This window comes from Nyctibius grandis, chromosome 15 (genome assembly GCF_013368605.1).
Source record: "Nyctibius grandis isolate bNycGra1 chromosome 15, bNycGra1.pri, whole genome shotgun sequence".
NCBI lineage: Eukaryota > Metazoa > Chordata > Aves > Nyctibiiformes > Nyctibiidae > Nyctibius > Nyctibius grandis.
This window is the reverse complement of record NC_090672.1, coordinates 7,461,827-7,478,873: the sequence shown is the minus strand read 5'-3', so window position 1 is coordinate 7,478,873 and position 17,047 is coordinate 7,461,827. Positions and strand designations below refer to the sequence as shown.

General features: G+C 37.0%; 1 protein-coding gene across 2 annotated transcripts in view; it reads left to right on the top strand.

Annotated features, from left to right (window-relative positions):
- The window catches only part of SPAG9 (sperm associated antigen 9), a 63,398-nt gene extending 46,579 nt beyond the window's left edge, over positions 1-16,819 (top strand). Inside the window, exons 18-30 of one of the 2 annotated variants that reach the window (XM_068413063.1) lie at positions 293-464; positions 1,570-1,797; positions 2,622-2,817; positions 2,927-3,049; positions 3,609-3,689; positions 4,225-4,292; positions 5,497-5,645; positions 6,262-6,433; positions 7,359-7,472; positions 9,247-9,285; positions 10,151-10,327; positions 11,103-11,240; positions 13,120-16,819. In XM_068413063.1, coding sequence (XP_068269164.1) covers positions 293-464; positions 1,570-1,797; positions 2,622-2,817; positions 2,927-3,049; positions 3,609-3,689; positions 4,225-4,292; positions 5,497-5,645; positions 6,262-6,433; positions 7,359-7,472; positions 9,247-9,285; positions 10,151-10,327; positions 11,103-11,240; positions 13,120-13,235 — 1,773 coding nt within the window. In that variant the 3' untranslated portion in view covers positions 13,236-16,819. The remainder of the gene's footprint in view (positions 1-292; positions 465-1,569; positions 1,798-2,621; positions 2,818-2,926; positions 3,050-3,608; positions 3,690-4,224; positions 4,293-5,496; positions 5,646-6,261; positions 6,434-7,358; positions 7,473-9,246; positions 9,286-10,150; positions 10,328-11,102; positions 11,241-13,119) is intronic. The other variant, XM_068413064.1, reaches the window with a different exon arrangement.
- Positions 16,820-17,047: the final 228 nt, after the last annotated feature.

Below are 17,047 nucleotides of genomic sequence, written 5' to 3'. Positions count from 1 at the left end.
GTGTAAATAGTATTCTTATGTAGCTTTATACTTGTCTAACTGTATAATCGTGCAGTATAATTATTTTCTATACTTTTCTACCCAAGTATGAAATATGAAGGGTTTTTATATTCCAAGTACATTGAGAACAAGTAACTACCTGTAATTTTACAATGGCATTAAAGATATTTAACTTCACATATTTATGTATATTTCTGTAGTTGATAATGTAAGAACATACAAGATCAAAGGTTCTATCCTTGTCCCTCTTCCTGTTGCTCTTCACTTCTGTTCTGCCTTTATTCTCCTTCAGGACCAGCAGAAGGAGCTGAAACATCAGGAAGAATTATCCAGTCTAGTTTGGATCTGTACTAGCACACATTCTGCTACAAAAGTTATCATTATTGATGCTAATCAACCAGGAAATATTCTGGACAGTTTCATTGTTTGCAATTCTCATGTGCTTTGTATTGCTAGTGTACCAGGTAAAGACTTATGGTGTTTTAGCTCCTGCTTTTTTAACTGTATCCTATTCGGATTTTCTTAAGCAATGAAAAACCAAAGATTTGTTAATTAGTGTGATAAAATGTTACTGTAGCACCGCAATAAAAAGTGTTTAGTTAGAGGGAAAGCGATTGGATTTCTACTCTACTGTTCCACTCTTCAGTTGGCTCTTGACCTAAATTAACTCAAAGGTAGAGAGACGTCAGTAACCAGGAACAAGTAGTTTGTCTGCTATATTATAAATTGTGCAGTAGTGCCAATGTTGTATGGAACTGTGAACGTCACCAAAGAAAAATGTTGGCTTTTTAGACATCTTCAGCCTCTTGAAGATAAGTAGCAAGTCTTGGAGCTTCCTGTAGAGGGAATCCTTGTTACGTTGAGAGTGTATGTGGAGAGTGTACTGAGGGATGTTTAATAGGAGGATGTTATTCTGGAGAAGAACTAACTGTGCTTTTGGATTTCTTGTTTCTTGGCTTACACTTACAGAAATCTGTAGCACTAGTTCCAGTGAAGTAGTTTTGTTTAATAAGCTGAGAAGTAATCTCTTCCTTGTGAAGTTTGAGGTTTTGCTCCATTGAAACTATGTATAACTTGTAAAATCAAAACAGCATAAAATATACTAAAATATGATAAAAATGTCAAGAAACCAAGAATAATATTAAGTCTAGAAAGTATTTGAGAGGGTTGTATGAGAGAAAAACATTTTCTTCCAGAACAAAGGATCTGTTGCAGTTAAATTCTTCATAAAGATGTAGATAGGTATCCCTGTGTATATGCACTGTTATCTAATTTTAATGGAAAATTTATTTGAAATAGAAATAAAGTAGCTGGAAAATGCTGCAGATTAAAATATGGCGTATGACATTCAGATGTGCAGCATGTCTAGATACTGCTTTTGCTTTTTGAGTTTTGTGACAGCATCTTTAATGTCTGCTGATCATGTTAAAATAAGCTTGTAGAGAGGTATCTGCATGTGAAATCTCAGTTGCTGGAAAGTTTATTCAGTTTGAAGCTTTGTTTGTTATTAGATAGAGAAGTGATTCACCTTTATCCCCACAAGGAGCATGTGAGTTTAATCTTTTTCAGGGGCAAGGGAAACAGACTATCCTGCAGGAGAGGAAGGGTCTCAAGAAGCAGATCCCGGTCAAGTGGACAAGTCATCTCTGTGTGGAAGTATGACCAGCAACAGCTCTGCAGAAACCGATAGCTTGCTGGGAGGAATAACAGTGGTTGGCTGTACTGCAGAGGGTATCACAGGAGCAGCTGTAGCTCATGATGCAAATGGTGGCTCACCAGTGGCAGATAAACAGTCAGGTATGAAAATCTTCCAAGCATACCAGGGATGGCCAAACACCATTAGGTGTAACTGAGAAATCAGTGGTGCAAGTATTTAATGTAATAGCTTGTCTGTAAGTGGTGATAACATAACATGAGTACTCTGTGGGAAATGGCCTATAAATCTGACATACTTGCATAGTATAATTGTAGCTGAGAAATTCATGGATGTGATATTAAACGGGTAGAGACAATTGCTTCTTTCAAATACTTTTGAGAGAACTATATCTTGTGCATGGTCTAAAGAGAGCTTTTAAGTTATTCAGAATTTGAAATGCAGATCTTGCCGACAGATGACTAGAGAGAAAGTGGGTATATGCCTTAAATCTTGTAAAGTCTTAATAGAGATTTAAGTGAAGCTGTTTAGTTTATAGGCATTCTTAATATTTTCTATCATATGGCCCTCAGAGCCTGTATGGTGATATGATGGCTAATGGATATGTGGTTGTTGGGCTTGAACCTTATTTATTTTCTTATGGCATATAATACTGTTGCCATAGTTGTATTTTTTAATTGATTGGATTTCACTGCTGTTCTAGTTAATCACTTAAAGGGCAATCTCTGCTGTCAGTCACTGGGTTGATACTTAAAGTGTGTTTGACGCTTGTTGATACCCAAACCTTAGTAGGTTGCACTGTGTTTCTAATCTGATTTTTTTTTTTAAATGAGATATAAAATCTAGATTGTGACTATCTGATTATTACAGCTGTTCATTTAACTTGTAAGTATCAAGTTCTGGCTGCTTTAAGCAATTGAGAATTCTCTTGCAGTCGTTAAGTTTTTCCAATTTTTTTGTTCCATAGATATTGCAACTGAAAGTAATTCAGTAGATGAGAACATTCCAACAGCGGAGGAGGCAACAGAAGCAACAGAAGTCAATGCAGGGACAGGAGAAGACATGGCTGATATTGCACAAACTGGAGTCTACACAGAGCATGTCTTTACAGATCCTCTGGGAGTGCAGAATACGACAGAGGCATCTCCAGTGTACCAGCCCAGGTACATAGTCCTCATACCTCTTAAAATGTATTTAAAAAGAAAAACACAGGTTATAATCTGAGATCTGTGCACTTTATTCAATGTATTTTAACTGTTTTTTGTTTTTTAGTACTGAGTCAGAGTTATATAAAGACATTGCAGTTTTGCCAAATGAGCAAGATCTAGTGAGAGAAGAAGCACAGAAAATGAGTAGCCTTTTACCAACAATGTGGCTTGGAGCACAGAATGGATGGTAAGAAAATGTTCATCTTGTTAAATTTATTTGGAAAAAAAATATTTTAAACTTGCCTCTTGTACCTGCAGGCTGATAACTGTCTTGAGTCAAGATTAAGTGCAAGAAGGCCTCAAGAGAGCCTAAACTTTATATGGTTTGCTACATTGAGGCATTACAGAATTCAAAGAAAGTAATGTAGGTGATTAGCAAGCTTTTTATGGCAGATAACACTTTTATCTGTGGAAAAGTTGTTCAGGTTTTTTTTTAGTGAAAGAAATTGCTATGGTCCAGAACTTTCAATATTTTATTATGCTAGAAAAATATATTGCCCAGCTGCAGATGTATCTGCAAAGGAGCTGGTCATGTTTTAGGCATCTGAAAAACCATTCTGCTTATGTAGTTTGTTCTTTCAGTCTATACGTAGTTTTCAGTGAAAGATGTCGATTTCAGTTATAGGGGGTTTGCCTATTTTTTCCACATTTAATTGTGGATTTCAATTATAGGGGGTTTGCCTCTTTTTTTCCTGTCTGGTAGACCTTTCCTACTGCTCTTAATCCCTCCTGATTTGTCTTTGCAGCTTGTATGTTCATTCGTCAGTGGCCCAGTGGAGGAAATGTGTTCATGCCATTAAACTTAAAGATTCTATTCTCAGTATTGTGTAAGTTCTGAAAGAATATCGTGTAAATCATAATGAACTTTTGTTAAAGTACCTGCAAAGTAGTTTTATATTTTCTTCTCGGATATTGGGAATGTCAGTTGCCATAAATGCATGCATATTCTTTGAGGGGCAGTGGAAATCGTTTGGGAAGTAAGGAAAATAAAAAGAATCTTTTGATAGTATATCAACAGTATCTATTGAAAATACTGTAGCTCAAATGATGAGCTGTAGCTGTGTACTTGGTATTCTTGGTAGCTGTATATTCAAAAGAGTTATACGTTGTTATCCTTGATGTTTTCTTCAGATATTGTAGGTAGATATATTTTAAGCTTTCTGAACTGGATTTTGACTCCTTGTTACTGTCCCTTCTCTTGAACTATATTGTAGAAATCAAAGCACTAGAAATCATTAGCACTAGCTAATGAGAATATAAAAAATATGCTGAAATATAAAACGTTTATACCTTACTTTAAATTCGCATTTTGAGAAATGTGGTCTAACGGTATATATTCTTGTACCTCTTTTCTTTTCCCAGACATGTAAAAGGGATAGTATTAGTTGCACTAGCTGATGGAACACTAGCAATATTTCACCGAGGAGTTGGTAAGCATTCTGTTAGATGTTGAAACCAGTGAAGTTGTAACAGTATTTAGGAAAGAAATGTGCCATTTATAAATAGTGTTTTGAAAATGTATTCCCCAATGACCTTTTTACAGGTTGTCTTGAGAAATTGTTCTAATATTTTGGTTGCCGTTTCAAGTACCATTTTTTCACTGTCCTGGTGCATTCCTGGAATTCTTCCTTTCTCTGAGAAGGAGAATGGGATATGTCTGAGCTAAATAGCAAAAAGCCAGTTGATAAAGTCCGCTTTGATTATCATCTTTTTTGCTTTTCCATCATGCTCAATAGTAATGTCTTCTGTCCTGTTATTAGTGTTAGACAAGTCCTTCAAAGAGAATTTTGTAAGCATCCCTTCAGAATTTCTGCCTAAATCACTCCTGGACGAGCTCCATTCTTCAGCCTCCAGAATAAGGACCAGGAGGGGAAGGTCTTAGTATGAGTTGCTGGAACTTATCTGTTGGCTGGAACTTATCTCTGTTCATTTGTTCTTTTCCTTGTGGAGTTCAGCATTTAGAAGAATTAAAGAGGTTGCACAGCACTAATGCACGTATTGGGAAAGATGCATCTAGGATGCAGTTATGGTTTTTTGTGTTCTTTTTTTTTTTTTTTTTAAACTCAAACTCTAGTGGCTTACAATCCTTAAGGATCTCAAGTAAATGTCAGTGATGGTCTGTGGCTTATCTCAGTCTACAGAAGAATTTTACTTGGTGTTGAATGACCAAATTTAGCATGCTTTTAGTAGATTTCAGGTGCTGCTCTTAAGATGTTGCAGTGTATTTAAAAAAATCTTGATGCACTGGTCAGCACTTCTATGTTCAGTCAAGCAGCAAGTACCTAGTGCTGTGTGGGTAGTTGCTTGTTGTAGTGTATACTGATGCCTATATAAGTAAAGCTTTTAGCATTAGGTAACTTACTGGTTTTAAAAATGTTTTGACGTGTTTTGAACATAGTGTACAACTTTATTATATAAAAACAGAGTAGCATTTGGGATGTTGGTAGTTCATGTAACTAGTTGCTTTTTTTTTTAATGAGGAGCCTAGCTATAAATTTGTATTGACTTATCCAGATTATTACAGTGCTTTTAAAAAATTACTGTTAAGATATTTTCCTGTACTTCTAAATGATTTTTAAACTCATAGGAACCTGTGCTTTGTTCTGTTTTTAATTTTCCTTCTGTTTTTAAAAGATGGTCAGTGGGATTTGACGAATTATCATCTCTTAGACCTGGGCCGGCCACATCATTCTATAAGATGCATGACAGTGGTACACGACAAAGTCTGGTGTGGCTACAGGAACAAAATCTATGTTGTTCAACCAAAGGCCATGAAAATAGAGGCAAGTTAAAATGGTGTTTAAAATAATTAAATGTTATGTTTTAATGCCATCTCATGCTACATCTCAAACTCCAGAGAACAGTTATTTGTTCATCAGTACGAAAAGAAGCAGCCAAACAAATTTGTCTTGGGAAATACTATTACATTTTCTTAAGATGTTTTATTGTTTTGGAAGATTTTAAGCCATGATGAGACAGTTCTCATTTATTGAAACCAATTTTGGGGGGATTTAGTTCTCCACTTCTAGCTGGCTAGGAACTGGAAATTATCCTTGTGCAGAGCTTGCAAGACTAGCTCCCAGCTCATTCTCTACATGCATGCCTCATGTTCTCCACCCACCTCTAACCTTCTGTATAATCTGTCTTTGCATACTTTAGAGGTTTGTAAGTGTTAATCTTGAACGCACTCTCCCTCCAGTTATAGAATAGTTTGTTTATAGAAGGTGTGTAAGCTGGTGTTTTTGCAGTGTTGTATGTATACCTGACATCTCAAGTACAGGAAGTGGCTGAGGTTTCTGAAAGCCATTGCCAGCATTGACAGTGTAAGAGTAACTGAGGAAAGCATGTCTTACTCTTGCCTTTGTTTCATCTTCTAATTTAAAATCCAATCTTTTGTAGAAGTCATTTGATGCACACCCAAGAAGAGAAAGCCAAGTGAGACAGCTGGCGTGGGTGGGTGATGGGGTATGGGTATCTATTCGTTTGGACTCCACCCTGCGTCTCTATCATGCGCACACGTATCAGCACCTACAAGATGTGGACATTGAACCTTATGTAAGCAAAATGCTAGGTAAGTTGATAAGAAAAACTGTTGTATTCTTGCTGTCTGGAGCTTTCTTTTCCTGTTATGGATCAGGCAATTCTCACTGCAAACTAGGGGGAAGGGTGGGAGGAATGTTAGTCAAATCCTGTTTGTGGAAACTTGAATCTGGAAGTAGAAGACTAAGTCAGTCTGTAAAGCATGATGAGGATGATAGGGCTTCTCATACAGTCTGATCCTAACTGATGTGTAAGGTGTCCCTAAAAAGTCAGAACTAATGAGGAAAGTGATGGAGTTGGGCAGGCATCAATAGAGACACTAAAATCTTTCTCTTTTTTACTATACTGATGACATTTTTAAATCTAAGAGTGGGAAGAAGCCATTACTTGCCGGAAAAAAATGATTCTTTTTCAAGAAAGTATAAATGCAAAATAACAAATTTTTATTGCTATTGAAGCTAATAAGCTTTCTGATTTTTTTTCATTAATGTTTGTATAAGAGCAGTTTGACCACCTGTGTAACACAACAAATACAGGTAATTGGGCCATGGAAAATCCTTCACAAGTAACTACTGTGCCATGGCACTTACCTGGTGAGCCTTCTGCTCTCCTCATAGTGCTAATGGATGAGAAACTAATTTGGTTTTGTTTTTAAAGCTGCCCTGGTGCTGTAAGCCCTGAAAGATGTTATTGTGCAGCATTGTGGAGCTGTTATACCTTTTGTTCTTTCTCACCGTTCACATTAGTCTCTTTCTGTATAGGTTCACAACTTAATTAACAGAGTGTTATAGCCTTTTAGATTATCTTTACAACTTAATGTACTCCTGTGCCTTGTTTCTGTTTGAAGTGGGAGGGAATTGTCTGCGTGATTTGGGAGTTGGAGTTAAGATTCTCTGTTATGGAACTAAAATTATTCTTGCTCATAATTTTTGATGAAAAGCATCTTTTGTTTTTAGGTACTGGTAAACTGGGATTCTCATTTGTGAGAATCACAGCTCTTATGGTGTCTTGTAATCGTTTATGGGTAGGAACAGGAAATGGTGTCATCATCTCCATTCCATTAACAGAAAGTAAGTAAAATATAAATGAATAGCACTGTGCAATATGCTGTAGACACAAAAAGAGAATATTAAACGCCATTCAGATGCTTGCTAATGGATAGAAAGCTTTACTGCCAGGTCTGAATCTTTCAGGTTTGTAACAGATTGGACCTGTGTGATGTTTAGCACCTAATCTGTGTACATGGTTACAATTGCTCTGAGCTAAAAAGCACATCTCCAAAATCTCCTGTACCTCAATTTGAGCAGAGTTGCTATGGCTTGAGTGAAAGAGACACTTTGAAGCCTTAGAGGTGTTATGAGCATTAGCAGCATTTATAGAAGTTTATTGCTTGTAAGAGATGGCTTTAGTTTTCTAATTAATGTTATATTTTATTGCCATATGATCACCAAAATAGATTTTTGTTTGGTTTGAGCAAGTTGGTATTGTTGCTAGTATAATTCGATTGGCTTTAGTTCTTGAGAATTCATCATAAAGCTGGTATAAAGGACTGGAACCGCAGTAGTTCTGACTGCTTTAAAGGACATGTTCAAAGTTATAGGAGTTATAAACACATTCTACAAATAGGGCACTAACTTCTAGGTAAAATTCTAGTAATGCAAATCCAGGTATCTGCTTAATAACAGACCCTGAACTCCTGTCATAGGCTGGAACTACTTGGGGGTGGGAGGGGAAGCATTCAGACATGGGCAGATGAACCTCAGGAGAAAGAAATAGTCCAGTTCAAGGGCAAAACAAATCTTAAGTAGGTAAAGCTTGGGAGGAATCTGTGTGTAAATGGATAGCATTTAAAACAACAACAACAAAAAAACCCACAACACTTGTGCCTGAGACTAATGTTAAAACACATGGACAGACGTTTCAGACAATAAAATACAGCACTTTGATAGTCCTAATTGTACTGTTGTTACATAGCAAGTAGTACAATCTGACAGGTGAAATTTTAGAGTAATTTAATAGTTAAACCTCTTCATGTGGTATCTGCTTTGTTAAACAGCACATACATGCATTGTTTCTCATACTGTTCCATTACGTTGTCCATCCATTCAGTAAATGCTTTTTTTTTTGCGTTGCATGAATGTACTAAGGAAGGACAGACTTCCTATCATTAATTTGAAATAGTTTAAATCATGCTTTCAAAAATTATAGCTCTTAATTTGCATCAAAGCAAACTCCTCTGGAAATATTAAATTAAGCTTAAAACAGTAGTGAACGTGAAAAAATCCCTATTAAAGCTATTCAGTTTAATTTCAGTTTTGTTGGTTGTTCACGAATCAGAACAACTGTTTGTAGGTAGCCTGATAGTGGGTTTGAGAACCCTTGTTACAAATAGTCACGGTTTTTAAAGACAGTCGCATCCTTGCATAAGCAGTTGCATATCTCAGTGCCCTGGGTCTCGATAGCAGGGCATCTTCCAGATCTGCAGATGATGTTTCAAAAGGGCACTTGGAAACATGAGTTGTTGTATATATTATTTTGGTAGCCTCCTGCCAATGAAAGAGAGAAAGGGGAAACGTTGCTAATCAATAATAAACTTTATAGTGATAAAGCACGTGAAAGTGGCAGTGCTTTCCTGGTCCATTTTGTACTGAAACTTTCATAACAAGATGCTGTTCTTTGTGGCTTTTTATTGAATTTTCTGTAATTACATATTTACTGGTTTTAGGAGCTAAAATTTTAAGCTCTGCCTTATCAAAAACCAAAATATGAGTGGTGGGTTCTCATTAATCCTTCTCCTCTACTGTCGTACCTATCCATTTCCCCTTTCCTCCTTTCTCACTTTAGCTGTAATCCTCCACCAGGGACGTTTACTGGGGCTGAGGGGTAAGTGCAGATCCTGAACAAAAATCTATTTTCAGGCTTCTAATAGCCACCTCGAGGCTGTTTCCCACTCCTTATAGATTTACCCTTTGTATGTTCCTAAATGTTTTTCCACTTGCAGTTACTGCATTGCAGCAGTTTTATGTTTGCTAAATGGCCACCAATCTGCTCAGCAGTTTAGTATATCATCCTGTGTTGCAGCTGAACTTTCATACAGACTTTGTTTTTCTTCCAGCCAATGTGATACCATATCTTGTAACTTTGTCATTAATCCACATCATTTACTGTCTTGTTACAAATCACTGTTTCTTTCACTACTTTGATAGTCTTTGGAATGGAGATGGCTTGTATGTCTAGCATGAGTACTTCTCTGTTTTAATGGATTTTAAAACATCTCAATAAAAACTAGATGTAGAATTATAATAGGGTAGCTCCTTCGTGCCCACAGGTGGCTATTTTTAGAGAATTTTGGCTGGCAAGGGGATACCCTATGATTAGTTGGAATTAAACTGTCTTTAATTGTATGTTAAGTACACTGAATTTGCTCATACTGAAACACAGTAGAGGTACTTATTTTCTATGAAAGATACAGTCCTTCCACAAATTATTTTTTTCCAAAAGTAGAACATTAAAATCTGGTGTTTATGCTAGACTAATAAGAATCCTGCTCCATTTTCTGATGTACTTAAAATAACGAAGCATGCATCTTTTTTCTTTCCAGCTCTGTCTTGAATTGGCATTGCTGCCCTCCTGTTTCATTTTTATCTAAGTTGGCTTTAGCTTTTAGATGGTACCATAAGGTTTCTTAACAAATAACCATTTCTGTAATTTGTATTTTCAAGTAGAAAACACTTCTCTTCTTTTACAGCTAATAAAGCAGCAGCAGGCTCCGGAAACCGTCCAGGGAGTGTAATACGTGTATACGGTGATGAAAACAGCGACAAAGTGACTCCGGGAACATTCATACCGTATTGTTCAATGGCACATGCACAGCTTTGCTTTCATGGGCACCGTGATGCTGTTAAATTCTTTGTTGCAGTACCTGGTGAGGTTTTATTCCCATTTTTCAAATGAAGTTGGTTTTTTTTCCCCTTATTTGCTTTGTTAAACATAGTGTTTAGGCAAAGATAGCAAGTGTATAAAACTGTACATTCAGAAACAATTCATTCTGTTTTATCAGACTTGTCTGATTCCTAAGTGCAGTCTTGTTTAATGGGTGGAAAAGGGTTTGGTCACAAAGAAGTGCTTTGCTTCCATCTGGGAAAAAGGTGCAGTGGTGAGTGCTTGCCTGTTAGGAAGGCAGTCAACTGCTAATTGATGTAAGGTCCAATTTAGGAGTCTGACATCCTGCAGGAAGGATGAGCTACTAAGGGAGGAGCCCCCAAGGAAAGAATCTGAGTTGAAAAAGCAAAGAGTTTCCTAGAAGCTGCAGTGCTGGTTGAAAACCCTCTCAGTGCTTGTATGGAAGGAAATGACAGAAGTTTGCTTAATGGGCTGACATGTGCTGAATCTTTTCAGTTGTGTATCTGAAAGTCTTTAAGTCCATTTCAGTGTCATTCTCTAGACCTGTGTGCCTGTGCTGTGGAATCTGTCAGCACGTGTTTAATTCTCTGATTTCCATTAAACTGACCTGAACAGATTCTTTGTCTCTTTAGAGAGATGAGATCGGGGCAAAGCTAGCCTTCTGTCCCTTGCTGAAGAGATACTAGCATCCAAAGTTAATTGTATCATTAGGCATTAAGTATGTCATCCAATGACCACATACAGGTGGTATTATTCTGTGAGATGTGACATAAAAATGTATTCTGTCTTTAATCCAGGTCAGGTTGTTTGCCCACAGAGTAGTGGTGGAACAGAGCTGGCTGCTGATAAACCGGCCCAAGAGTCCTTCAACCAGAGTCCCTTAAAATCGATGTTGGTGATAAGTGGTGGAGAAGGATATATTGACTTCAGAATGGGTAAGAAATACTGAGCTTAAAATCAGTTGTAACCTCTTCATACTGAAAGGTCATTAAACATATAAACTTCCCTTGTGATTGCAGAGTGCATTTTGTGTGGTCAGTGTATAGTCTTTACTAAGCAATGTGAGGATAGAAGTATCTCTATTCTCCCCAACATACACCTTCAGCTTACTCTTCTCCCAATAGACCATGACCTCTGAGATCACTGTGTAAAAAGGTTTGTTTGAAACTCGTTTTGAAGTCATATACTACCTTAACCATTTATGCTTTCAGTCTTACTTTGACAGGTTAGTCTTCTATCTCAAACTGCTGGAAAACATGTCCCTAGTTACTTAAATATGCAGACTGACTATAAAATGTCATGTATTACGTGAAGAACACTCAAACTAATTTACTCATTTTTGAGTGAAAAGGGAAAAAGTAGTTTGCTGTTATCTTTGGATGCCCTTCTTAATTTGATCACTGTTTTTCTTGGATGGCACTTTTGCATGATCTAGCCCATAAAAGATTTCTAGTGTGAACTTTTTTTTAATTGGAGGTTTTGGGGAAATATAACAATATGAGTGGTTGTGGTTCTATGCTTAGAATCTGCAGCTGGAGACCTTGACAGAAAGTGCATAAAAAGGAGTCGCAACTCCTAGACCTGGTTTTGACCTTTTGCCTCAATCTGTCTATAGAGTTTTTCAAAAACAAACAACAAAAAAGCCCACAAAAACCACTGCAAAGAAAAACCCATGAAAGCCAGCCCAAGTTCTATCATCCCACTGGTCCGTGACAAACAAGTTCCTGCTGGTAACCCCAGTGGAGCTACACGGGGAGGCAGGACTTAAAGCAATTCTGTGCCACATTGTAGTGAGTATTAAAAGCTCTGCACTTATTCCAAGCAAGCTGGTGTAACCGCATACCAAATGTGCGTTTTGCTGTTCTTGTGGTGTGATGCAAAGCTATGAACTTAAGCGTCAGTACTATAGCTGTATTAGCTCACCTGCTACCACGTTAGTGCACCAAACTGGCTCAAGAGCAAGTTCAGGCTGTTGTATGTTTAGGTATCTCAGCCCTCCAAAGTAGCCTAACCAGAAAACCAGCCAAACTGTGACTTGGAACCTTCCGGAAGTTGTAGATCGGTTCCCATTTAATCTGATTAAACTGACGTTGCTCTGTACCACAAGACTGCCTCTGTATTGATGTTTATTACTGTCTACATGCAGTTTGTTTAGTGGTTAGCCTGACACCTTTGGTCCAAGTCAGCTCATGTCATCAAGAGTTTAGGCGCGGTTACAAAACTGCTCTTCTCCTTTGAAGAGCAGTAATGGAGCACAGGCTCAAGGCTGTCCTGTGCCAGCGTGTGCAGAGTGGTGACAAGCTGGGGTAACTAGAACAAGAGGAAAGAAGGGGAAAAGGTTCATCATATACATGAATATTGCATTGTCGCACTTGTGCTCAATTACTGCTCTTATTTCCAGAGCACTTTGTATGGTTTATGTGTTTATGCTAGCACACTTTCTCGCAGCGTAACCATCTCCATTTCTGCCTGGGAGGGACTGCAGGTTTGCAAATCAGGTTGTTGCTTCTCTGCCTGAAAGAGCTGTAAGTAATGAAATGTGTAGAATGTGGATACTTAAACTACAGTTAATTTGGGGGGTTAGAACTGAAGAACAGGACCATCAGAATACTAGGCTCTGAAATAATTATGCAACAGTCTTTCAGTTCGTAATGTATATATTCACCATCTTTAATATGCTTTTATATGAGCATATGGCAACTACTGTCGTTTGTAGTGGTTTTCTTGTAAACCTGTATGGCACTTGTCTTGCTGCATTTGGTGTTAATACTGTTTTTTTCATTCTCTGTCTAAATCAAAGCTGTTGTTTTTCAGGTGATGAAGGTGGAGAATCTGAACTCCTTGGAGAAGCTCTACAACTTGAACCTTCTGTAGCCAAAGCTGAGAGGAGTCACTTGATAGTGTGGCAAGTAATGTGTGGCAGTGAGTGAGCCTGTAGAATGCAGCTGGAGACCTTAAAAAAGAAAAAGAAAAAAAAAAAAGGAAAAAAAAAAGCTTCTGCATGTTTTTTTATTTTGTGAAACCTGTTTCACTACATGATGTTGAAGCATTTCTTTGCTGTTTAACTTTATATTGCAAATCTGTCATACCTTTAACTATACAGGAATTAGCTTGTGCTGTTTTACTGCACCCGCGTTACATGGAACAGTATAAAGAAACCAGATCTTTCTCAAAACTGGTGTGCACACCATAGTAAGCAAATGAGACATTAGTTTTACTGTACCACAGCAATCTAATGTAGTTCACTTCTTCGGTAGTCTCACTCGAGTTCAGCTTTGTTACAACTGAGCTTCATTTCACTGTATGAGGCATTGAGTAAAACAGCAAAGTTATTCCCAGAGCATTAAAAAATTGAAAAACTATAAGATGGATTAAGACTCATCCAAATATTCAGTGAGGGCTAAAGCAAACTGTAAATTTCAGCTTTTGTTTTCAAACCTGGAAAATCCTGCTTATGTAGTGTATACGGTTTAATTTGTTAAGTTCATCAGAATTTCGGGGGGGGGAAAGGGGATTGTATAGGAATTAAGATGACTATTTAAATAAAATTACATGTTTTCACTATTGAACCTTAAAGTTTGAGAACTGCTGCCCTCAATAATGAGCAATTTTGACCATAGTGTTTTCCCATTTCCCTGACATGAAACAACTTGGTTTCCAAAGGGTATTCTTAGGATGATTTGAATTTGAAAATAACTGTAAAATTCATGAACAGGGGATATGTTTTGTTCTTTTCTTGTCTTAACTCCTTATGTCCTAAGCACTAGAATGATCTTCTCTGCCTAGCTGGTCAAACTCATGAGGCACTACATGTGTGAAGGTTAGAGACCTCAATTAGAGCATGAGAAAAGACTGAGAGTGTACAGGAAAAATGCATTTTGCCCAAGTGAGATTGTAAAAGAACTTTAGAGCCAGATAATTAGGTACAAAATGTATTTTTCTGTAGTTGCATACCCCAATTTAGTGGAAAAAAAAAAAAAGCCTAGCATCAATGTTAGCAGGTAACACTAAGATTGAGTAAATTGATGAAGTCAGGAGACTCTAATATTAGGCTGACATTCTGTCTACTCACCATCTATTTTTTTAACCATAAGTGTGAGTTGAAGACTGTCTTCCTTTTACATTGAATTGCCTACATTAGTGTCAGACCTAAGTTAAACACTTCATGATTTCTGTACTTCAGAATATTTTAAAACCGAGATTTGTTCTTTCATTTAGTCTCTGGAAAGTAAAAGTTTTGAGGGGTTTTAATAAACATCCAGCATTTACCCCCCAAAAAGACTGGGACTGTTCTGTTCAGATTAGCAAAGAAATTTAGTAACTTGCTTATGTGAGAGAGCTGAACAGTTTCAGAGGAGTAAATATAGAAACACTTTTTTAAAACTGCCTAAACATTTTTATGCAATAGGAGCAGTTCTGGTCTATCAGGCAAACATGTGTTTATATATTTTCTTAATTTTTTAAATGAACACATTTAGCTGAGGTCTATTGTGTAAATATATATTTAGGCAGCTTTTTCAAATGCATATCATAGCTGATAAACCAGAAAAACTCCATTCAGGTCTATTGGTTAGATTTATATGTATAAATACTTTTTAAGCGACATATTTTGTACACAGCTGTTCCTCTCGTAAATATGTATTTAGGACATGAACTATGTAGTAAAAATCCTTATTAAAGATGTCTAATATCTTGGTAGTATTTTTCTCTTCAGAATGCCAAAAGTGATGAGAGCATGTTCATAAGTTGCTTTCCAAATTCATGTTTAACGTCACTCTTAAAGTACTTTGGCTTAAATATAAAGTCTGGGAGCTTTTTAAAAATTATATGAATACAGACATTAAACTGACTAAACACTCTTAGAAAGACCTATTTAAAACTTAAGTAGACATGTATGCTGAACCTGAAGCACATCTGACTTAACGTATGAAATTGGATGTCTAAGAAAAATGCTGTCTAAACTTTTACTGTTGTGCAGAATCCTCACTGTGAGTGGTGCAGTTTCGTTGCTTTTCCTGCCATTTTCTTGAATTTACTTGTTTTTCTCTTTGGAAAACACAGTCTCCAAAGCTTTTACTCACCACTTGATTGTCACATTCTCATGTTCTCAGAAAAAAAAGCGCACAATTCTGTTCCTTGGTTCTTGTATAGCATTTTATTTGTAATTAGTGATGAGCTGTTTTCTCTGAATGGCTTTACTGCTGTCAAATAGAGCAGTTCAATCTGGCAAGCGTGTACCTGGTCTTTTGCCAAATGTATCTGGTCCACCGTGCCATTTTAGTCACCTCAGTGGGCCAACTCTTGCAAATTTTTCAGAGGATGATTGTTTCTGTCCAAAAGTGGAAGAGTTTTAAAGAAAACAATAGGTTAACTATGTACCACTGTGGGTGTAGATAAAAGGCATGTGCACTTCTCTGTATTTCTCAGTTTAAAACTTTATCCCCTGTCCTAAGGTACAGTAGATTAAATGGGTCCCTATTGTCATCACGGTGCACTGGGATTTATAACATCTACTTAAGGTCGCTTTGAATAGCGAATAAAGCACGTAAAACCCCAGGCATGGAGATGACAATACGCTCCTACAAATCCGTCTCAAGAATGTGTTTTATGCATACACTCATGTGATAAAAGCATCATATAAATAGGAGCTAATCTCTTGATAGCTACAGCTTGTTAATAGTTTGGAAACATTTTGAGCACAAAATATGCAGCACATTACTTGCCTGGGTAAGGGTGTTTGCATGGTAAAGGTGAAATGCGTTGTATAAGCTGCTGCAGTTGTCCGTTTCTTGTGAAGGTCTTCCTGCGTTGGATCAGATAGAGCTGGCAGAGCGTAGACACTTTATCATAGGCTGCCTTAGTAACAAACAAATGTTAAATCTGTTTTATTATACTAACTGTTCTAAAGAACGTGTGTCTTTTAAAATGCTGTGTAACTGAATATTTATTTCCATGTGAGTATTATAAAAGTTACCAAAGGATTAAACCTGACTTAGCACTCTTGTAAGTGACCCTGTTGAGAACAGGGTCTTGTGAAGGCCCTGCTCTGTAAAACAAGACACGGTAAACTCAAATACAGTTCTTTAGGGAAAGTAAATGTTTTTTCTAACAGGGTTATGCCATATTGTAACAACCTATGTTGCACCTCAAAGCATTTTTCTATACACTAAATGTCTCTCCCGCCCTCTAACAAGATTAAGTTTCCTTTATTAATTCTGTTGATGCACATTTCTCAATCTTTTAAACATATATTTTAAACATTTTATGGTCTGTAATTTTTGAAAGTTTTGTCTGTTGGACACTTTACGCTGAATTTTACTTGCCTCTGTAATCCGAGATGGATACTACAGCGTTAAACTTGCTGTCTGTTAAAACTTGAGGCTTCTTTTCTGTGAGCAGAAAAGCTCATATAGCAGTGTAGTTATTTCAGTATTTATTTCTATTATTGAATCCATGGGGTTCAGAATGTAACTTTGTACATGAAATATATATAAATATGTATATGAAACATGCATCGGATTGTTGTGTTCTTTGTAGTCTCAAGTTCAAAGGTTTTTGATGCTACTAGAAGGCATAAGAATTGGGTGTTTTACACTAGCAGCCAAATATTGCCCCATAAATACAGGTAGGAGTATATTTGAGTCAGCCCAGAATGAGTGTAGTCCTGCTATCTTGTACTGGGCCTAAGCAAAAACTCTGAAGAAAAACTTTGTTCACTGACTGGCTCCCAAATGATGCCGTG